The sequence below is a fragment of the Corapipo altera genome, unplaced genomic scaffold, assembly GCF_003945725.1.
Source record: "Corapipo altera isolate COAL_440 unplaced genomic scaffold, ASM394572v1 62, whole genome shotgun sequence".
NCBI classification, from domain to species: Eukaryota; Metazoa; Chordata; class Aves; order Passeriformes; family Pipridae; genus Corapipo; species Corapipo altera.
Window position 1 is genome coordinate 6,357,741 of NW_020884894.1, and position 21,166 is coordinate 6,378,906.

Below are 21,166 nucleotides of genomic sequence, written 5' to 3' on the forward strand. Positions count from 1 at the left end.
TAAGGAGGGACTGTAATGAAATATGACCACGAAAACATGTGTAGACATAAAGCAAAACCCCTTCAAAGAGGAACTGAAGTAAAACCCACTGCATCCATGTTCAGTTATGGCAGGGGCACATAGAGGCATTGCTGCTGGGGATGGAGACTCCAAAGGGATGCAGGCAGGGCTGTGACCAGCACCTGCTCCCACAGGGAAGCAGTAAAACCATGAGGAGTCACTCAGCAGCCTACAAATCCAATTTTACTCTCAAACTGTGAGTGTGCCCGTGGGAATCTCATGTGGTTTAACGAGACCAAGTGCTGGTGCTGCACCAGGGTCAGGGCATCCCCGGGATCAATCCAGGCTGGGGATGAACAGATGGAGAGCAGCCCTTGGGGGGGAAGGACCTGGAGGATGGGTGAGAGGCTGGACATGACCTAGCCCAGAAACCCCAAATCCTGGGCTGATCCCACAGTGTGGGCAGCAGGGGAGGGGGGATTCTGCCCTGCTCGGGTGAGATCCCCCTGCAGAGCTGCCTCCAGCCCTGGGGAACATCAGGAGGACATGGAGCTGTTGGAGCGAGTCCAGAGGAGGCACCAAGATGATCAGAAGCATGGAGCAGCTCTGCTATGAGGAAAGGCTGAGTGAATTGGGATTGTTCAACTTGGAAAAGAGAAGCTGTGGGGGGACCGACCTATTTGTGGCCTTCCAGCACCTAAAGGGAGATGGAGACAAGAGAGGGACTTTGGACAAGGGCATGGAGAGACAGGAGAATAGCTTCAAAGTGGCAGAGAGTAAGTTTAGATAAGATATGCAGGAGGAAGTTCTCCCCTGTGAGGGTGTTGATGCCCTGGCACAGGTGGCCCAGAGAAGCTGTGGCCGCCCCATCCCTGGGAAGTGTCCAAGGCCAGGTTGGACGGGGCTTGGGAGCAACCTGCTCTGATGGAAGGCGTCCCTTCCCATGGCAGGGGGTGAAACTGGATGAGCGCTAAGGTCCCCTCCGACCCAACGCATTCTGTGACTCTGCGATTTCACACACGGAGCTGTAAGGCTCCCATCGCTCCCGCCGCTGCCCTCAGGGCGGACGCCACAAGGGCGCGCCCGCCCCTCCCCTCCTCCCCCCTCCTTCCTCTCTCCCCTCCCCTCCGCGCCTGCGCGGGGGCCGCGCGCTCCCCTTCCGCCTCCCGCGGAAGCGCCGCCTCTCCCCTCCCGCTTCCGGGCTCCGAGGGCTCCGCGGGCGCGGTGGCGGCGGGCGCGGGGCTCCAGCGGCGGGGGCGCGGCCCCAGCGCCCCTCCGCGCCCAGGGAGCGGGGCCAGCGCCGCGGCTCCTCATGCTGCTGTTGCTGCCGCTGCTGAGGTAAATCCGCTCCCCTCCGTTCCCCGCGGGAGGCAGCGCGGTGGCCCCGCGAAGGGCGAGCGCGGAAGGTTACTGGGGATGAGCCGCCTTGCGCCGGGCTGAGGGCTGGGCACCCCCCCCTTCCTCCCCGCCCTGCTGCTGTTTTGCTGTTTGGGGTCAGTTAATGGGGTGGTTTGGGGTGTCCTGCTGCTTTTTATTTATTTATTTATTAAAATAATCTATAACCAGCCCAGCGCCCGGACGTGTCCCTGAGCCCCAGCGCGGAGTCTCGGGGAAGCGGGAAGGGGAGGGAGCAGCTCCTCATTCCCCTCCCCACCTTCCCGGCCGTGCCCCGGCTCTCGCTCCGGGGAGTTTCGCTGATTTACGCGGTGCTGGTTTTCCTGATTTCCAGGAGGGAAGGACGGCGCTTGCAGGAAGTGGGGATGCAAATAGCTCCTAAATGAGAGGGTAGGTTGGTGCAGCGCGGCGTGTGTGTGATCTGTGCCGTGAAAAAGAGAACATTGGCTGCTTTCTATACGGAATTTCTGTACTGAATATACACTTATGTGGTGGTATCAGGATGCAGAATTGCAGTGATGTAACTGTTTGCTTTGCTGGAGACATAATTAGGTTGAAGTCGCCGTGACTGTTCACATTAACAGACTTAAATTAGACCTTTTGAAGTGGATGCTCTCCAACTTTGAACATTTACAGATAAAAAGGAGCTGCGCTGATTCATTAGGAGATGAAACTGATGTGAAATTTTAGCGGTTTGAGATTAGAGTTAAATAGCTGAAAGCTCTTTGTGGCTAAAAAGAATTGACAATACTTTTCATCTGTCCGAAACTTCCTTGGTTTCTCTTTAACAGTATATTTTGTATCGTAAGGATCTGATGGATTTCTTTGTTATGCCTTTTATGAGGACAGAGAATTCATAAGGAAAGTGAATTGATAGAATTCTGCAGCAGGTGAAAGGCTGAAGATGAGGAACATCGAGGAAATGTGAGACTTTATATGTGTTTGATATGAGAAACGACTGGAACAAAGGCTTTAACATTCCTTTAATCAATATGGAAAGTTGCTAGTGAAAAGAATTCAGCTTTGACCTCTAACAGTATTTTTTGGAACCTGGAAGGAAGAATCATGTGTGGATATAATAGCTGACATAAAAATGTGTTTGCCAGCTTGATATCCCAGTGCAGTCAGTATATGTGATACCTGAGCTGCCTTCAGTTGAGTGTGAGGGTAGAGCAGATACTGGTGAAGGCAGAAATTGGAATTAAAAAATTATACTCTGAAGTAGAATGTGATTCATCCCATTGCTGTTGGCAAAGGAGTCAAACTTCCAGCTTTCACATAACAATGCTGATATTGCTACAAGCATGTAGCTTTGTGGAGTCTAATCTGAATTTGAGCCTGTGGCCCTGTTCCAAAGGAGGTCGGATTCAAAGCCCAGCTGTAGATTGTGTTCGTGTCCTTCTCAGGTGAAGGTTGTTCAGTCCAGAAGTGTTCTGTCCTTGCTGTTGTACCTCAGTGAGCTCTTGATGTATCAGATAGTGCCTTTCTCTGCCTGGCACCAAAGTCTTGTGAAAGATGTTTTCTTTGACTTTCACGTGGGGGAAAAATGTGTTACTGAAAAAACGTCCTGCTGAACATTGTGCTTATGGAAAAGTGACTTGATATCAAGAATCTGTTGTTTTATTTCTTATAGCAAAGCTGTCTAATACTTTGTATAAATATATATTCTGAAGACATGCATAGGTTTTTTTCTTTAATTTTTCATAACTTGTTTTACCTTGACTTCTCATTGCTGTTTTTTGAGGGTGATGCTACTGGCATAAATCATAGATTGGTTTGGGTTAAAGATCATCTCATTCCAACCCCCTTGTGGGAACATCTTCAACTAGATCAGGCTGCTCAGAGCTCCATCCAACCTGGCCTTGGACACTTCCAGGGATGGGGCATCCACAACTTCTTTGGGCAACCTGTGAAACTAAATTTCCTCTCTTTCAGTTTGAAAAAAGACATGAGTAATTAGATGACCAGCTTCCCAGTAAGACATTCATATTTATGTCTCAGTACTTCTATATACCCTTTTTCTGAGGTTATTTAGAAGCAGCACATCCCTTTCAAAGCTGAAAAGAAACAATTCCATTGTTTCCCCATGGGCTGGCACTGACTGTGTAATAAGAGACTGGCATAAGGAGAAACTCGACTATGTTAAACATGTACTTGCTAAAGATTCTGTTGAATGTGTTGCATGTAAACAGCATCACATTAATTCCATGTTCCCACTGTCAAGTGTCCCTGTGTAGAGCAGATATGGACCAGTACAAGGAAAGAACTACAAGGCATAAATGGGAAATTGAAGAGATAAATTCAGTACAAAATATATTAAATTAGGGCAAAAGCAACAAGAATTTAGAGAGATGATAAGCCGTGCCACTGAGGGTATGGGATAGATTTCATAGAATCAACCAGGTTGGAAAAAACGTCCGAGATCATCAAGTCCAACCCTTCATCCAACACTACCTTGTTTACCAGACCATGGCACTGATGCCACATCCAGTCTCTCCTTAAACACCTCCAGGGATGATGAATGCAACACTTCCCTGGGCAGCTCATTCCTGCTCAATGTCTGATTACACTCTCTGTAAAAAATGTCTTCCTAATATCTGGCCTAAACCTCCCCTGGCAGAGCTTTGGGAATAAACTGATAATAACACTCTGGAGGTTGTATCATGGTTCTCCATCCCAAGCTGTTTCAGCTTTTCCAAAGTCCCAGATCCCTGAAACTGGACCCATACCTTAGTAACTACAGCTAGCAGGAGTTCAGTCTGTCAGGGCTGAACTGGGATTGTTGGTGGTGGGCTGGTTCCTCTGAATACCCGCTATTCCAGCTGTTCCTCCACAGCGTGGGTGCTGGGGAAGGTGGCCCTGGCCACCAAAGCAGGGGGTCCTGGTCCAGGGGAGGCTGTTGCTGGGCTGAGCTAAAGGGCTTCCAGTGCATTTACTGGGTGATGGAGCTATTGGAGTAGTTGATTTGTTTGCTGGGAGGTGTCTGCTGGACCAGTCACTGGGAAAGAATTGAAACAAGCCGCAGTTTACTTGTTAAATGGCTTTGCAGCTTGGCTTGCCTGGATCTGTAGTAAAAAGGAGGTTATTCATCTAAATTAGGAGTGATTGTGTACAGTCATTATCTGATGGATATTTATCTGTCAGCACTGAATGGTCCAAATTGCCCATGGAATTGGATGCAGGAGAAGATTTGCCTGTTTGGTTTACTTAGAATTTCTGCAGTTACTGAAGTTAATGTTTATGCTGTAACCTTATAGTGAGTTCTGTAATTTTGATTTTTGATTTTTACCTGTGGTTTTTAGGTAGGATTTATGTATGTAAGCAGGATTATTTGTCTACTGTGCAATCAATATGTGTTAGTGTCCCTACAACTATTGACTTACTGACATAAAATCAGAAATGTTGAAATAAAGGCATTGGCACTGAAATATGAGGAATCTTAGGAACTGCCTGTTGTGTAGCTTGAAGGAAAAGGCAACCAAAAAAGATTCAGGCTTTGGCAGCTGATGGATTTTAGCCTGTATATGAATTCTTATCTTTGTATCTGTTGAAAAAAATACAGATAAATTAGGATTTTTTTTCATGCAACAGTGCTTTTCCTTTCTTCCTTAGAAAATAGCAGGGGAAAGGACTGTGCTTAACCCTGAAGTGACTTTTTAAAAATTTAATTGTCAGCACAGGGGCCTCATGATACAATTAGTTATGTTGTGCCATTTGTCTCCCTAATGCCCTTGGTTAGCTTTGAGCAAACACATTCTAGGCACAGTCATTTTACAAGACCATGTTCCCAGTGATCATGAGTTTATAATGCCACTTCTTCAAAAGTGGGTTTTTTTTCCAATAATGTGTCTGCATTTCAGGCTTATGTTTCATTTACAGTGAGGTGTGGGTCAGATGAGACATTCTCAACCTGAGAATTTTGGGAAACCCTTGAGAGTGGAACTGGATGGGATCAGGTTTAATATAACCATCTGTGCAAACAGATGACATTGTGCATGAGGCACTGAATAATTTAGTGTTATCTTCAAGTGCTAGATAAAGATTTTTAAAAGGTCCAATTAAAAACTATTGCTTGGAGTATTAGGTTGAAGAGTAATGCTTTGTCCTTTTGTACTGTAAGTACACAACAAAGGCTCGGTGTAAATTTGGTTAGGACAGGCATTGAAGCAAATAAATAACAAAATAGCAAATAAATTAACAGTGGAGCAGAGCTGGGAGCATCTCAGTGGGGATGCTGAGCTCTTGGTCGAGTCTGAGTGCTTTCAAACATTGATCCTCCACCCTTGGAGGGACCAGGGTGGGGGGTTCTAGGCAGCTGGGGAGGAGAAGGAGAGGGGAAAATCACATGAGAATGACTAAATCTATTATTCTTGCGAAAGCTGAACTGGGGTGGCACTTCCACATAAGCAGTGAGTGGCGAGGCTGTGATAAACCCAGCTCTTGCACAGGATTGCAGTTGGGATTAGGGAACTGACTGCACAAATCACGTCCCGTTCTTGTCAATAAATTCTCTGTTTGCAATTCCAGCTGATCACTGTGACTGGAATATTTCACCTGCAGAGGCTGAGCAGTGGCATCTTCTATTCCCTGCCTGTCGTCTCCAGCTCAGAAGGGGTGGGTGACACTGCAAATTAAGGTGATCCTCTCACCCTGGCTGCTGCCGTGCTTCTACTCAGCTGCCACAAAATGCCATGTCACTGACAACTTAATGGTGGGGGATTTCACAATATTGTGAAGTTTAACAAAGATATAAAAGCTTCTTTGTAAAGCAAACCGGAAAGCAATCAGTAGCTTCACGCAGTCCTAGATAATATAGGTATTTTTAAACTAAAAGAAGGTCAGTTTAGATTAGATATAAGGAAGAAGGTTTTTTTTTAATGAGGGTGGTGAGGCCCTGGCACAGGTTGCCCAGAGAGGCTGTGGATGCCCCATCCCTGGAAATGGTCAAGACCAGCTTTCCTTGGGGCTTGGAGCAACCTGGTCTAGTGGAACAGGATGTCCCTGCTCATTGCAGGGGGTTGGACTAGATGGCATTTAAAGGTCCCTTTCAACCCAAACTATTCTGTAATTCTGATATGTGCATATGTGCACTTGCATTACCTTTTAGTTTTGCAATGGAATATATGAGTTTGTTTAAATAAGGCAAGAGGCTTCTCCTTTTCAGGGGAAATTTGCATTTGTATAATTCCCCTTGAATTGGGAAAATTTGAAAATGAATAGTGAGGAACTCCATCAGGAATGCTGTATTTGGAGTATCTTTTTCAAACAAGCTGGTTTCAGAAGCTTTACTTTGCAAAAAGGGACTTTGTATTTTCCATAGTTCTTAAATGTCAGAATCCTTATGTTACCCTCCAAATATATTAATTTAAATTAACTTCCAACTGAGAGCGATTTCCATGTCACAAAAATTTACTTTAAATACTGGAAAATAAAACAACTGAGGAAACAAACCTGAGTGCTTCTTTAGCCAGCTTTAGTCAGACAGAAATTCAGGCCCACACCTCTTCTGTTCTCTTCCCCAAATAGAAATGTAACACAAGGTTTTGTGCTGCACTCCTGCTCCAAATGCCATGTGGTGATTTCCAAAAGTTAACAGCTAAAAATTTCAAGCTTTCAAGTGCCTGGTCTTTTAAATAAAATACAAACTTTTTCATTGGAGGTACATGCAGAGTATTTTAAAGTCCTGCTATTGATGTCTCTTATTTGTATTTAACGCTGTTTTCCCGAGGAAGCTTTACTGATCAGTTTGGTGTGATGTCTTTTCAGATTACATCAGATATGACTGCATGTATGAATAGCCTGGGATAGCCCAAAGGAGGGACAGGATGTCACAATAACATACAAAACATTTGGGAGGTATGTGGGGTCTGCTTTCTGTTGTGCTAAAAAATTTCTTGGTTAAACAAAATGAATACAGTTTATTTTGTACTGTTCCATTCTTAAAACATTTCTCAAAAGTTGTATAAACCCATTTTTGATGAAATAATAACTGATTTGCCTCATTGTCTTCATATCCAGGTGCCAATTATGTATGATTGTGAAACTTGGATTTTTTTTTGACCACAAAGGGTGGTGGATATCCCAAAGTGCCATTGAATTTAATTGGCATAGATTGTAATTTTGAACTACAAACACTTAAAAAGATTGGGATAATTTGAAGTGGCTGACAAGAGGACCTTATCTAGGTTAAGTCAACTTGACTTGCTTTCAAGTGAGGTGTAGTTTGTTAGTTTTTAAGGTATTTTTCTAGTATGTGACTACCTTCATCCATGGCTTAGTAGCTACACTGTGGCAAGAAGGGGGATTTTTGTCCATGAAAAACCCAATGTGTGGACAGAAAACACAGTTTAACTATAGAAATTGTACTAGATCCAAGCACCAGAGCTGTGCTTCAGTTATGCTGTTTCACAACCAGGGAATGTGTCCCAGGAATTTCCCAACTACTTTAGCAGTTGCTCTCAGATCTGTGCTGCAACCTGCAGATCCTTATTTTCATTTCTAGTTTCTTGGATTGTTCCTGCCTAGTTCTAGCATTAAGGTGCAAGGATCAGAAGGATTTACTGGGCAGAATATGTTTCTCTGATTCCTGTTTTTTAAAGGTTGTAGATGGACACATCTTCATCAAAAACAACCTCAGTGTGAGTCTCTTTACCTGGTAATGGTCACTCAGACCATTCTGGAGGAACAAAGTGATCCCATATTCAAGGTCTTGGGATGGAAATTGAAGTGCCATAATTCCTACCAGTCATATAATAGGCTGCCATTAATAAGGGAGAAGAACAGAGAGCTCTGCATGGCTGTCATAAATCAATATAAATGCTCTCAGGTTTCTCTCAGACGTGGCCTTTAATAGCATGAATCAATATGATTTTTAGAACACAGTATACTTTTAAAGCAGCAGGGTGTTCTTGAGGCATAATGTTTAAGCTTTAATTTGTCTCCTGTTTGTTGGTAGCACTTCAGTTCTGCCATTCTGTATCTTTGCTTCTCTGGAACATAATTCTGTTTTCATGAGAACTCTTAAGGTTTCAAGTCTTGTTTTTGTTCCACGTTGGAACGACAACAAAGCCCTAAAAGAGTTTTCACAGAATTAAATTAATTAATGTGTTCTTTGAAAATCTGATTCATGTAATCCACTGCCATGCTAATTTAACCACTACCATTTGTTTCCCTTAAGTTTGGTCTGATCTGAGACCATTTTGTAAGTTATCCAGTATATCTTTGTAACAGGCTTGTGGTTTTTCCAAAACAATAGCACTTTTGTCAACAAATTTAGCTGCTTTCTAACTTGCTGTGTTGTTTGTTGTGAGCAGTGTATTAGAACAGCTTTATTTCCATTCTGTTTTTCCTTTCTGCTCTTCTCTCAGTTGCTGGAGCTGAATGAAAAGTGAACAGTCTGGTGCCATAATTTGCTGTTTTCAGGGAGATATGAGCTGTAATTTAATGAAGACTTTGCCATTTCAGTTCGAGATAGAAGGGAGTGGCTGTGCTTTTTAACAGAAGAGGAAGAAGGGTTTATGGGCACAGCAAGGTGGAAATGAAACCATTCTAAAATCCTTTTTTCAGGCACTAAAGTTGTGTTTGTGGTGGGGTGACCCTGTCTGGACTCCCCCCAAAGCTGGTCTGTGACTCCTCTCCTCTGCTGGACAGGGGAGAGAAAATATAACAGAAGGCTTGTGGGTCAAGATAAGGGCAGGGGGAGAGAAAATTCAACAAAAGGCTCATGGATCAAGATAAAAGCAGGGAGAGCTCACTCAGCAATGACCATCCCAGGCAAAACAGGCTTGACCTGGGAAATCAGCTTAATTTATTGCCAATGAAATCAGAGTAGAGTAATGAGAAATAAAAACTAAATCTTAAAAACTAAAACCTAAAAAGCTGAAAACTAAATCCCTTCTTTCATATTTCATCCTTGTGTAGCCATAGGATTGTTCAGGTTTGGATCCAAAAACCATCTCAGTAATCTGTTTCGAACTTGGATACGTTTTACCTTCCAGAAACAACGGACAAGAGCCTCTTGGATTTCAAAAATGATGATGATGAGGATGATGATGATAATAACAATGATAGTCTGTTTGGTTCCTGCAGGGCAAGGCCAGCAAACCATGCAGTCATCAGGGCACAGGTTCCGGGATGTCGAGCACCACCCTCTCCTCGCCGACAATGAGAGCTACGACTCCTCGTCCTCGGAGGCCGACATGGCAGAGAGGGTCTGGTTCATCAGGGATGGCTGTGGGATGGTCTGTGCCATCATGACCTGGCTCCTGGTTGTCTATGCAGACTTTGTAGTGACTTTTGTCATGTTGCTGCCTTCCAAAGACTTTTGGTACTCAGTGATCAACGGGGTTCTCTTTAACTGCTTGGCAGTGCTCGCGTTGTCGTCACATCTGAGGACTATGCTGACGGATCCAGTAAGTATCCAAGAGCTCCTTGGCATTGGATTGTTCCACTTCTTTGTGAGGGGAACAGGGGGGCAGACACTAATCTCTTCTCTGTGGGGACCAGTGACAGGACCCAGAGGAATGGCCTGAAGTTGTCAGGGGAGGTTTAGGTTGGATATTAGAAAAAGTTCTTCCCCCAGAGGGTGGTTGGGCACTGAAGAGGCTCCCCAGGGCAGTGGGCACAGCACCAAAGCTGAGAGAGCTCAAGGAGCATTTGGATGATACTGTCACTCATGGTGTGACTCTTGGGGATGGTCCTGTGCAGGGCCAGGAGTTGGACTCCATGGTCCTTGTGGATCCCTTCCAACTCGGCACATTCTGTGATTCTGTGATTTGTAGAAAAGTTTGGAGAAGCCAGATCAGTCTTCTCCTACTGGGAAAAGGAGTGTCAGACTCAAAACCTTCAAGGTTGAAGTCATGATATCTGTACCTGTCCTATTGTTCTATTAATGAAACCATAAAGGATGAGTCAATTGAAAATTAATTTATGAGTAATTAGACTCATGGAAAATACAGTTGCTTTGTAAAATATTAACCCAGGCCCTGAAAAAGCTAATAAAGCTTTAGTCTTCCCTGTCCTATTCTTTTCTAGTATTTTTTCATCAGATATATTTTCAAAACTTGTATACCTTCATCCTGTTGTGCCATTTGAAATGTTTCTTCCATTTAAGGCACATGAAAGAGCTTTTAGAGGTAGACAAGCTGCAAAACCCCAGTCACACACTGGTATAAAGTAAGGACCACTGTCCTACACGATTCCTGCATTCTTGTCTGTAGGTGTTTGGAGTCAGAGAGAAGGGAGATTTAAGTTGAACACACATTGAAACAGTGTAGGTGTAAGAGCTCTTGGAAGTGCTTAATAAGACTTTTACTCTCCAAGACATTAACTAGTTCATTTTGTACTAAAATCTATTTTTTTTTTTTTTAGGGAATAAATCCAGGAAAAGTGAGCTGAGGGGAAACCCATCTATTTTCTCCAGATTTTTAAGACAGTAACAGTGTAGAGAGAAGTTATGGGAGTGTTCAAAAAGCCAGCAGGGCATTGTAGTTAATGATTTTCTAGGTCTCTGATTTACTCTGAGCCCACACCCAGTGATGAAACTTCTACAAACTGTCACAGTAAGAAAGTTAATGGTTTAAGGATGGATTGCTTAAAAATATGTCCTGGTAAGACTGGGTGTCTTTCTAGACCTGTGGATAAAACATGATAAAAATTGAGATGAGTCACTGCTTTTTACCTCTGTTCTTTTGCTGCTGACTCCCAGAATGGAAAACACAATTGTGTGATAGAAACTAAGATTGAAGGAAGAAAGGAATAAACTGCCTCAAAACATATGTGAATTAAATTTATTCTTATAAGCACAAAAATGGAGTTTTCATGGAAAGGAATTGGCGACTGACTGAGGCTGTGAAAGATGCTTTTGAAGTAGAGCATATTTTTGTCAGCAAAATGCTAAGTTATCACCCTTAGTGACAGGTGAATAGGGCAATGTGAGACATTTTATAAGCCTAAATTTACCTGGAGCAAGATAAATCTGTGCTTTTGGAGTTCTCTCTGAGATAATTCACCATGTTTACACCAAAGTATTCACCTCCATGGGAACATTCATATTGCAAAATACACTTCAGGAGTTCACCAGGAGTGTTTAAGGAACTCTCTCAGTTTGTACCCCTTCAAGGGCCGACTGGCTCAAGCTGGAAGCAGCACTTGGCCAAAGAGTTCATCTGGGGAAGGGCTTGGGCTGTGTCTCAGATCATACAAACACAGGTTTGTTATTCCAGGCCATAGGCAACAAAAAATTCCTGCCTAAGCAGAGAGGTGTTTTGGAATGGGATCTGAATGCCTGCTGGCTTCTTAATTCTGTCCCAGAACTTCCTTCAGGTGTGTGTATGGAGTGAGGATGTTCCCAGTGGGCTTTTTTTGAACAAAATGAACTGCAGAACGTTGTGGGGGATTTGAACCGACCCAGAGAAGGCTCTCCCTGGGGGAAGGAAGTGCTGACCTGGAGGGGTTGGTACAGAGAGGCCCCTGCACTTTGTCACATCCCAGTTTATTTCACAATCATTTCCTCTCCCAGATAAACCTTTAGCTCCATAAATGAGCAAGGGGACAATGGTGCTGTCCTTTCTCTTCTTACTGATCCAAAGTTAGATTTTGAACTCAGGAGGCTTTGGGTTAATATTGTTCCCAGAAGAAGCAATTCCTGACCATCCTCTTCCTGGTTGTGTTCAAACAGCAGCTCTGTGATGAACAACTCAGCTAAAAATCAATTTCTTTTCCTGATGGGTTATTTTTCTTCTGAATCAGTTCCTTCCCCTCTTTACCATGAAGCTACAAAAACTTTACCAACAGCAGAAGGTAGCAGAGGATACAAGATGTAGAATAAAGAAGCCAGTGGTGGTTCTTGCCAACAGCGTCCAAGCTAAAAGTTTAAGGAAAAAGGGATGACAGTTGGTTCTAAAAAACTTGTGTGCATGGGGGAGGTGGCTAAACCCTGGTTCAGAGACTTGAAATAACATCTTTCAAGTAGTTACTGATTTAACTTTTGTGGATGGCTTGGCCCAATAATCAAATGTCACAACAAACATTCAGAGTAACTTCTCAACAAATAATGTACCTGGAGGTCAGGATGTGTCTCCTTCATTTCTGTAAGCTGGTGACAGTATATTCTATGAGAATTATGCTAATACTTGGCCACAGATGAGTCTTGCTGAAATGAAGCTGAATTTGAGGTCAAACAGAGGTAATTTATTCATTTGGAATTGATTGGGGCTTATAGCAGACTAGCTTTGAATAAATGAACTTATTTCAGCAATTATCCTGAGGTTGCTGGGGTGAAGTCTATGGAAGGTATTTTTAAATGCTCTCATACCATTTAAGAAGCTTTCTCTCCTCTAATTGAAATGATTTCAGGGGGCTGTGCCCAAAGGAAATGCCACTAAAGAATACATGGATAATTTGCAGCTGAAACCAGGAGAAGTGATCTACAAATGTCCCAAGTGCTGTAGTATCAAACCTGAGCGTGCACACCATTGCAGGTAGGCCAGGGGGGGCTTTCAACAGGTCTGCATATTGAATTGTGGAATAAAAACTGATATTTATGTTAGTTTTTCCCCCTCACAAATTCCTTTTGGTATCCAATAAACTTCCAAGTTCATACATTGCAGAGTATTTTATAAATATAATATACTATGGCTAAAAATGAATGTGAATGAGGGGAAAGGAGCAAGAGACTCAAAGAGTTTTAACAATAATTGTGCTCTGGTGTTTTACATACTTTTTGATCTGTGAATATTTTTTCCTGTGCATCTTTTCAGTTACTGTGCTGTACTGTGGGTAATGCAGGGCAGAGAGAAGAATCTCAATTTTCTGAGAGAAGCTGATTAAAGAAATGACTCCTGCAATCCTAAATTAACAAAATACAGAGTAATTTTAAACTATCACTTTAATTTGTGTCATTTCTTCATATGCATTTGAGGTTATATGTGAATTGGCAGATTATTTTCCCAAGGTTGTATAAATAATTGGTTAAATTGAAAATTCATTTTAGTAAGGACAGAAGTGATGATAATTTGAACTAAACATGTTATGGAAGAGATAGTTAAATGCATCCATTTTTAATTAATCCTCAAATCTTTTGAGTTTTCAGGCACTGTGGATTTGCTTTTGTAGTGTTTATTGTGTGAGAGCTGAAAATAGAAGTGGCTGCATAATCAGGACTTACATAAATATGTAAATGTTTCTGGTGGCTCTCTCTAGGTGTGGGGAGTGCTGTGGACTGAATTATGAGGAGCTTTAAATTTTAGTGCCTGTCAAAAGGACAGAGTGAAGTCTTGTCAGGGCTCTCAGATTGTTCTGCAGGTTTGTGGTTTGTGAGTGCAGAGTCTGGGTGGGTGTCACTAATCCGTGTGAACGTCACACCCGAGGAGCTCTTCCCATTAGAAACACTCAGCCTTGGCACTGGGAGCTTGTTCTTCTCTCAGCTGTGAGTGGGTTTTTGTATCTGGAGTGTGAAGAGAGAAGTTTCACGGATAAATAGTCAAGTGTGGAATTACCTTCGGTAGGTTTCTCAGGGATGCAGTGACACTCCCCTGCAGTGAGTCTGGTTCTTTGGCTTTTTTAGCTCTGAAGTGTTCCCTGAGCACAGCTGTGCTCAGGGCTGGGGGGTGGAAGCAGCACAGCTGCTTTCTTGGGGCAGAATAGAAGCTGTAAATCCCTGGGGATCTAAAATAGCTGCATGCAGTCTGCTCAGATGGCCTGGCATCGTGTCCAGGGGATGTGCCAAAGGGACACCTGAGAGCTCAGCTGAGCGTGGGTTGGATCTGGGATCTTGCTAATTTTCTCATCTCCTGTTTAGGTAAGTTCCCACAGAGACTTTGCAGGTAGCTGTGTGAAGTGTTTCTCACATCTCCAGTCCTGGTAGGATTTACTAATTTGGAAGGAGCCCTAAATGAAGACATCATATGTTGAACTCTCAATATGGGAGAAAAAAAAGCTGGTGCATCAGAGAGCCTGGGGCTCAAATCCCTCATTTATAGCGACAATTTGAGCAACATTTATTGTTAGAACAAGAACCGAGAGTGTCTACAATGAAGGAAATGTCTGATACTTTCAAAGGGTTTATTTTCCCTAAGCACCTGTTTAGGGACCCAGCTTTGTGTGTCTTATGAGTTGTTCTGTTTTAATCCTTGGTAAAATATTCTGTAAGATGTTCCATGGGCAAAGGATGCATTTTGGTGCTTGCTCAGGGCAAAGCACAGAACATGTGAAAGGGAAAGCCAGAGGCTCACAGTGTATGTGGTATCCTTTTGAAAGGCTGCTCTCATGTTTTTCTCAGCAGTTGGATTTCTGGTTTAGTTGTCTTTGTTTCTCTTAATGTGATTCTTTGCCCTAGATTTATCACTGCAGAAGTTATCAAATAGAAAAAAGGTTTCTTTGATTATACTGCCAATTTTTTATTGGTTTACAAACCCATTCCAAGGACATTAAAAGGATGGTCTAGTCCCAAGTATTTCAAGTGGCAATTTGCTGATAGAAGAGACTTGAAAATGGAAATTGAAGTTGGTTCCTGTTGGGAAATACTTACACTCAAAGCCACAGTGCATGTTTTGAGTAGTAAATTATTAACAGAAGAGACTCTTATGATGTAGTTATGAAAATTGTTGTGCAACACTGCAACAGTTCTTTTAAGGAAGAAAAATAGTTTCATAATACACTTTAGTGATGGGAAAAAGGACAAGAAACTTCTATTTACAGCTAAGTATCTATGAAATGCATTAAACTGAGATTTTACTGAGCAGTTAACATTCTCACCATAAGGAAGAGTCTTGTCCTGAGTTAATGAGGTTTGGATTTCACTGAAGGAGCACAGCTGTTAATATTCCTGCCTGTTCTGAGCACCTGCATTTGTGTGGGGGGAATTGTCACTGAGAGCCAAGTCACTGAGATGTTTCCATCAGTCTTCCTGTGGATATCTGTTATCCAGACCAATTTTTAGCTGTGTCTTCCTGAATGTTATCTTTGGCATTCAGAAGTGCAGTTGCACCTGCCTGAGTTCCTGCAGCAGCAGTGCCCAGCTGGAGAAAACCTTCCTTCACCCACAGCTCCTTGTTCTCACCACCAATTCTGCTCCTGCCTCTTGTGGAGGGTGGGAGTGAAATGACCCAGACTTCCCCAAACTCCTGCTGCATAAACATCTGTCCTTGCACTATGGAAGGAATAAAATACAAGTGATGGGGTAGGAAGAAGGCAGAACCACTGTTTTAAGCCTTGCTGTGAGTTTGTTGGTGTGAGATTGGGAATGAAGGCAGGGTTCCAGACATCTGATGTCTTGGAGAGCTTTGTGTGGGCTTGTGAGAAATTCTGAATGAGCAGAAGTGAGTCCTGCCCACCTCACATCCTCCAGTGCTCGGCTTGATTGAGTCTGGATATGATTTTACTCAGCACTTCACATTAATATTGTTTTTAGAGGGGCAGCACAGGTTCTATGTTACATCAAGAGTCTTGCATGGTTGTGGTACCTGGAGTTAACTCACCTTCCCCCAGAGCTCAGGAAAATGAGAGGCTGAACTTGCAGCAGCAGGGGGTGAAATGAAAATCTTTTGAAGAGCCTTCTGAATGTCTTCCCTTGAGTGATACTTGTTTTTCTGTGCCAGAAAGTTGTTGCAGTGTTTAGTTCTGGTATTGGCATTTCAGATGTAACAGGCACTGATTTAAAAAGTCATTTGCACCAGAGGTTGCATCGTCTTTAATGTGCATAAAACAAGAGGCAATGGGAATGTGAGGTTTGCTCATTCAGTGCCACAAGTGTCTGAAGGGCCTGGATTTGCTTGATTGTGTATTTGTTTTTGGAATGATTTTCATATTAATACTGGGGGAGGGTTTGGGAAGAATATCCTATAGTTTTGTAGCAACCTAAAGCCGAGTTGTGAGCAAGCAAACAATTTCTATAAAGAAATGCAAATAAAATCACTGTTTTACAGTTTGTCAGGAAATATTTCAGCATGTCATCATATGACCACTGGATACCCTTGTTTCTGCTTTAAAATGTGAGGTGTAATTTCCCAAAAGAAACCTTTTTTTCCTTTCTTCCAGTATTTGCAAGCGCTGCATCCGAAAGATGGATCATCACTGCCCCTGGGTGAACAACTGTGTTGGGGAGAAAAACCAGAGGTTTTTTGTTCTGTTTACGGTGGGTGAAAATCAACATTCAGTCTGAATCAACATTCAGTCTTAATCTACCTTAATTATAACAATTTTGGTTGTGCTTAGTACCAACTGGCGGCTCAAGGGCACAATTGTGGTGTTGTTTTGGTTGGGTTTTTTTTTTCCTTCTGTGCCAGCTATTCTCCAAACAGGAAGATATTTCTCCTCATACTCATTTAAATCTTGTATAATGCTGTTATTTTAAGCAGTCTTTATTTTGCTGTGTTCTCTGCAGTAACAGTCAGTGAAATGGTGCTGTCTCTTGTTTCCAGATGTACATAGCCCTAATTTCAGCTCATGCTCTCGTGCTCTGTGGGTTCCAGTTCTTCTCCTGTGTCCGAGGGCAATGGACTGGTAAGCAAATCTTTAACTTTCATTATCATAATCTAGCAGATATTAAGGAAAAGCCATAGCATTCCACCTATTTCAGTCCCTATTTCAGTAGGAAATATTACAGGAGTTACATCTTTAAGTGAGGTCCTGAACATATTTTACATCTTTCTCCTGTTTTTCTTTTGTTGTTTTTTCCCCTCATTCCTTTAGGCATTCACTGTAAGAGCTGTATATATCCCATCTCACACCCTTTACACATAGAATAGTTTACTACCTCTGTAATAGGAAGGAAACAGAGCTGGTCCTCAGCCACCTTAGCACTGTATCACCTAAAGCTGCCAGCTGGGCTTTGCGTGTTCCACCACAATTCTGGGAATTACATCTGAAATTTAGACAAATTTCTCCCTCATTCTGTTGTCTGGACCCAACTGTGGGGCTCTTTTAGAAAAGGAACTTCTTAAACTGTCCCAGATTTTTTGTTTAGGCCTCTGACTTGCATGTCCTAATGTTCCAGTGTGCTCATTCTGGTCGTGTGCTTTTGACAGAAGATGGTTGATTATATGTTCTTCCTGGTATCTGAAGCAACAGGGAAATCTGTGTGACACTTTTTTTGCTGAACATTTCATTAAATGGGTGGAATCTTAGTCCATTTTTTACTTGAAACATTCAACCTCCTGTATATATCCCATCTCTTCCTTGCTGAAGTATAATTGAGTTAATCAGTTGATCAAAGGATCTCCAGAGATGTCTCTGTCAAGCGTGAGGCAGAACCTGATTACTTTGTGTGGTGAATTAAAAAAGAGAATAAAGCAGTCAGCCAAATGGAACATCTGTATTAACTGGCAAGTCAGAGCTGACAGTGGGGATGGTTTTTACAGCAGCTGTTGTGCCTAGAACTCCAAGCTGCTCTCACACGTGCAGTTCTGAGCACTTAAGTCACTTCATGTGCAAACATCTATTTGATATCCTTGAAATACCAGAAATGGTATCTCATGCCTTACAGGAAGCCAGAAGTGTTACTTCCATGAAATTCTTTATTTCCTTGCTCAGCAAATAGAGCTGCTGCAGTGCCAGAAATTAGAAGTTTGTTTTAACTGTGAAATATTGTTTCATGTGTCAGATATTTATAACATGCTCTGTAGATTTTTTTTTTTTGAGTTATTTATAACTACATGTATCATTTTCACAGAATGCAGTGACTTCTCCCCACCTGTAACTGTGATCCTGATGATCTTCTTGTGCCTTGAGGGTTTTCTGTTTCTCACTTTCACTGCAGTCATGTTTGGCACCCAAATCCACTCAATATGCAACGATGAAACGGTAAAAAACCTCTGCTTTTTTTGTATCCTATGACAGTAACTCTGGGGAGATGTGATTAGATATTGTTTTATTGCATGAGGAGGAAACTGCAAAGCTGAAATAGCTCATTTTTATTTTCTGCAGTTGCAAGGATTGAAATCCTTTCTTGGGAGTTGCTTTCTAACAGAAGTTACTGCGCTGTTTGCTTTTCTGACACACGTTTTGTAATTAGGTTTTCAATGACAAAGGTAGCACAGCTTCTGATTTCAGTTTTGACTTTCACTTCTTAACTCTCACAAACTCCTGGGATGTGTCATGGGAAGTGTCTGATTTTTCTCAGGTTTACACTTAAAGTAGCTGTTCTGTCTCAGCCCTTCAGGCTTCACTTTGATACACTTTGTTACAGGATAAGCATAGTTTGGGCCTTAGATCTGCAGTGTTACACCTTCAGAGCATGTTTTGGGATGGGCAATTAACTGGAAACACAAGGAATTTGAATCCTGTGACTGTTGAGTATTTTCTCCTGTGAGGCTGTTTAAAAGTGTATTTCTGTACTGAGGAATAACTGTGAAAAACAGTTGGTAAATATTGAGCCTTCATTAGTGGGAAGTACAAAAAAATGATCATCAGAATAATGCATTTGAGAGAGTAATTCTGACTCCAGTAATTGCAGTGCAGGAGCCTTATTGTCTGGTTTCATTAACTAAGTAAACAGCTTGTAGTGTAGGTTTATTACATGTGGACTCTACTGTAGCATCAGCTTTTCTGGTCATTTTACCTTTTAGCTAGAGGGGGAAAGAGATACAGATAGACAAACCTTCTTGTACACATTTAGTATTCTAAGTCCTCTGCCCTGTACCCACAGGGCTAAAAAAGTTTCTAATTTTTTCCTTACTAAATTAGTGAAAGAATAAGGAACTAATCAGCTCAGTAACTACAATAAAAATGCAAAACGAGTTTTGATGACAGATATTAGATTTTACTTTGGGCTCACCAGTATGTGTTTATATACAGGAGATTGAAAGACTGAAGAGTGAAAAGCCAACATGGGAGAGGAGACTCCGCTGGGAAGGGATGAAATCAGTTTTTGGGGGTCAGCCTTCACTCCTGTGGATCAATCCCTTTGCAGGATTTCGGATCAGGCGACTTCTACTGAGAGGAAAGAAAGGAGGACCTGAGTTTTCTGTTTGAGCCTAAATATGCTGGAACTTGCAAGAATTCTATATAATATTTATTTTGGGGCCAGAGAAGGCTGTCTACATATAATCTGTGACCAGGTGAAACTGATATCAGACATTTGCTTGTAGCAAGCAGAGTTTTCTACGTTTATTGTCACAGACATCTCATTAATTCAGAGACAGGAACTGGATCTGCAATGGTCTGAACAGCAAGATACCAGAGGAAAAGCACGTGGTCACACTAAAGAAGCCAAATGTTGTCATGCTACTGTAATTTATTTTATGAGATTACTTACCCATTTTTTGTTAAACCCTTTTTATTTGATAAATGTTTGGGGAAATTACCTGTGTGTTTTTATAAGAAGTATATCCTTAGGTGCAGTCGTCAATCAGAGGGAGGAGCATTAGGGTGGAAGTTGATCTCCAATGAGACTTAGCCTTCTAAATCCAGATTTCAGGGAATAGTGCTTTGTTCAGTTCTCATTTTTCAGCTTGTCCTAATAAACAGAGCTGTACTCCTGTGTCCCTCTCCAGGCACACATTCCTCATATGCAAGTGACTCCAGGGACTGGTGCCCAGCACTGCACAGCACAGGCACTGTCACCCCCTGCCCAATGTCTTCCCAGGCTCACTGAAGCACGGCTGTGGTTGGCACTGTTCATCTCCTCTGGCATTTTGGGAAATGCTAAATCTTCCCTGAACAACTCCTGGCTGTGGGCCAAACCCTGCCCAAATCCTTAAATCATTGATTCCAGGGGAACTGGATGTGGATAGTTTGTGTCTTAGGCCTGTGCAGGGATGAGTGGGACCAGTGACCGTATCCTGCTGTGTGAGATTGAAAGAGTGTACTGCAGATGGAGGGAATTCACTGAAAACAGTTGTCTTTGTATGGTCTTGCTCTGCCCCTTTTTTATTGTACAGACTTTTCTTAGAAGGAAAGGTGTTAATGATCCCTTAGACAAAGACATCAGGGGAATGAGGGAAGTTGCCTCTTTCTCAACTTCAACGAATCTTAAATGTAGAAACGTCTGCAATAGAACAAATTATTTTGAATTTAACCATTTCCAACCAAAACTACTCTGAGGAAATGAGAGCAATATAGATCTAGAACTGCTTTATGTGGGCCTGACAAACAACAGCAGTGCTAAGAAATGTTCATAAATCTGCAAGTAATGATAATACAAGCTGCAAGTAATGAAATTCAGATAAAAGTGGATTCTTTAAAAATTACATTTAGACTATTTTTTTGTATTACTGTTAATCTATAAATCACTGACAATATAAAGGATAAAGCAGGAGCCTTGATGCATAGCTTGAAATCGTGCCTAGAAAGTAAATAGCTCCCTGTTTTGGGACTTGCCTTAAAATTGTCCTGTTCTTGCTTTTGCTCAGCCAGTAGCACTGATGACCTGTCCCACCTCCAGCAGTTCCACGTGCTGAAGAATCTTGCATTACAATGTTTATGCACTGCACAAGCTGTACTTTCTTTTTTCAGTGAGCTGCTTCTCCATCTCTCTGTAACAGTTTGTGGCATCTTGATTCAGCTTCATCAGGTTTTGTACTACTGGGTGGGTGAAATTCCCGAGGGATCCATGGATTATCTACGGCCCTGTGAACAAAACTGTGCAATATTATGGAATATGTTCACTTTGCTGGGGGAGGGGGGATGGTGTGTGATGCTGGAGAATTCCTAGGTGGAAATCCACTGGAATTGCAGTCAAAAGAAGAAAAAATGTGTCTCGTGTAGCAGAGGGGAAAGCTGGAAGTGCCACAAAAATTTGTGCATATTCAGTTGCACACCTTAAAAGTTTGGG

General features: G+C 42.3%; 1 protein-coding gene across 3 annotated transcripts; it reads left to right on the top strand.

The window, feature by feature from the left end:
- The first annotated feature begins 1,260 nt into the window (after positions 1–1,260).
- Positions 1,261–21,166, top strand: ZDHHC7 (zinc finger DHHC-type containing 7). 3 transcript variants are annotated; one of them, XM_027646752.1, is made up of 8 exons: positions 1,261–1,338; positions 7,162–7,251; positions 9,484–9,806; positions 12,751–12,875; positions 16,432–16,528; positions 16,815–16,896; positions 18,065–18,195; positions 19,189–21,166. In XM_027646752.1, exons 3-8 carry the CDS (start codon positions 9,501–9,503, stop codon positions 19,363–19,365), a joined length of 918 nt encoding a protein of 305 aa, XP_027502553.1. In that variant the 5' UTR covers positions 1,261–1,338; positions 7,162–7,251; positions 9,484–9,500; the 3' UTR covers positions 19,366–21,166. The 3 variants fall into 3 exon arrangements, with proteins under 3 accessions (XP_027502553.1, XP_027502552.1, XP_027502554.1); XM_027646751.1 differs by lacking the exon at positions 1,261–1,338 and adding an exon at positions 1,635–1,785; XM_027646753.1 differs by lacking the exon at positions 1,261–1,338 and adding an exon at positions 2,263–2,319.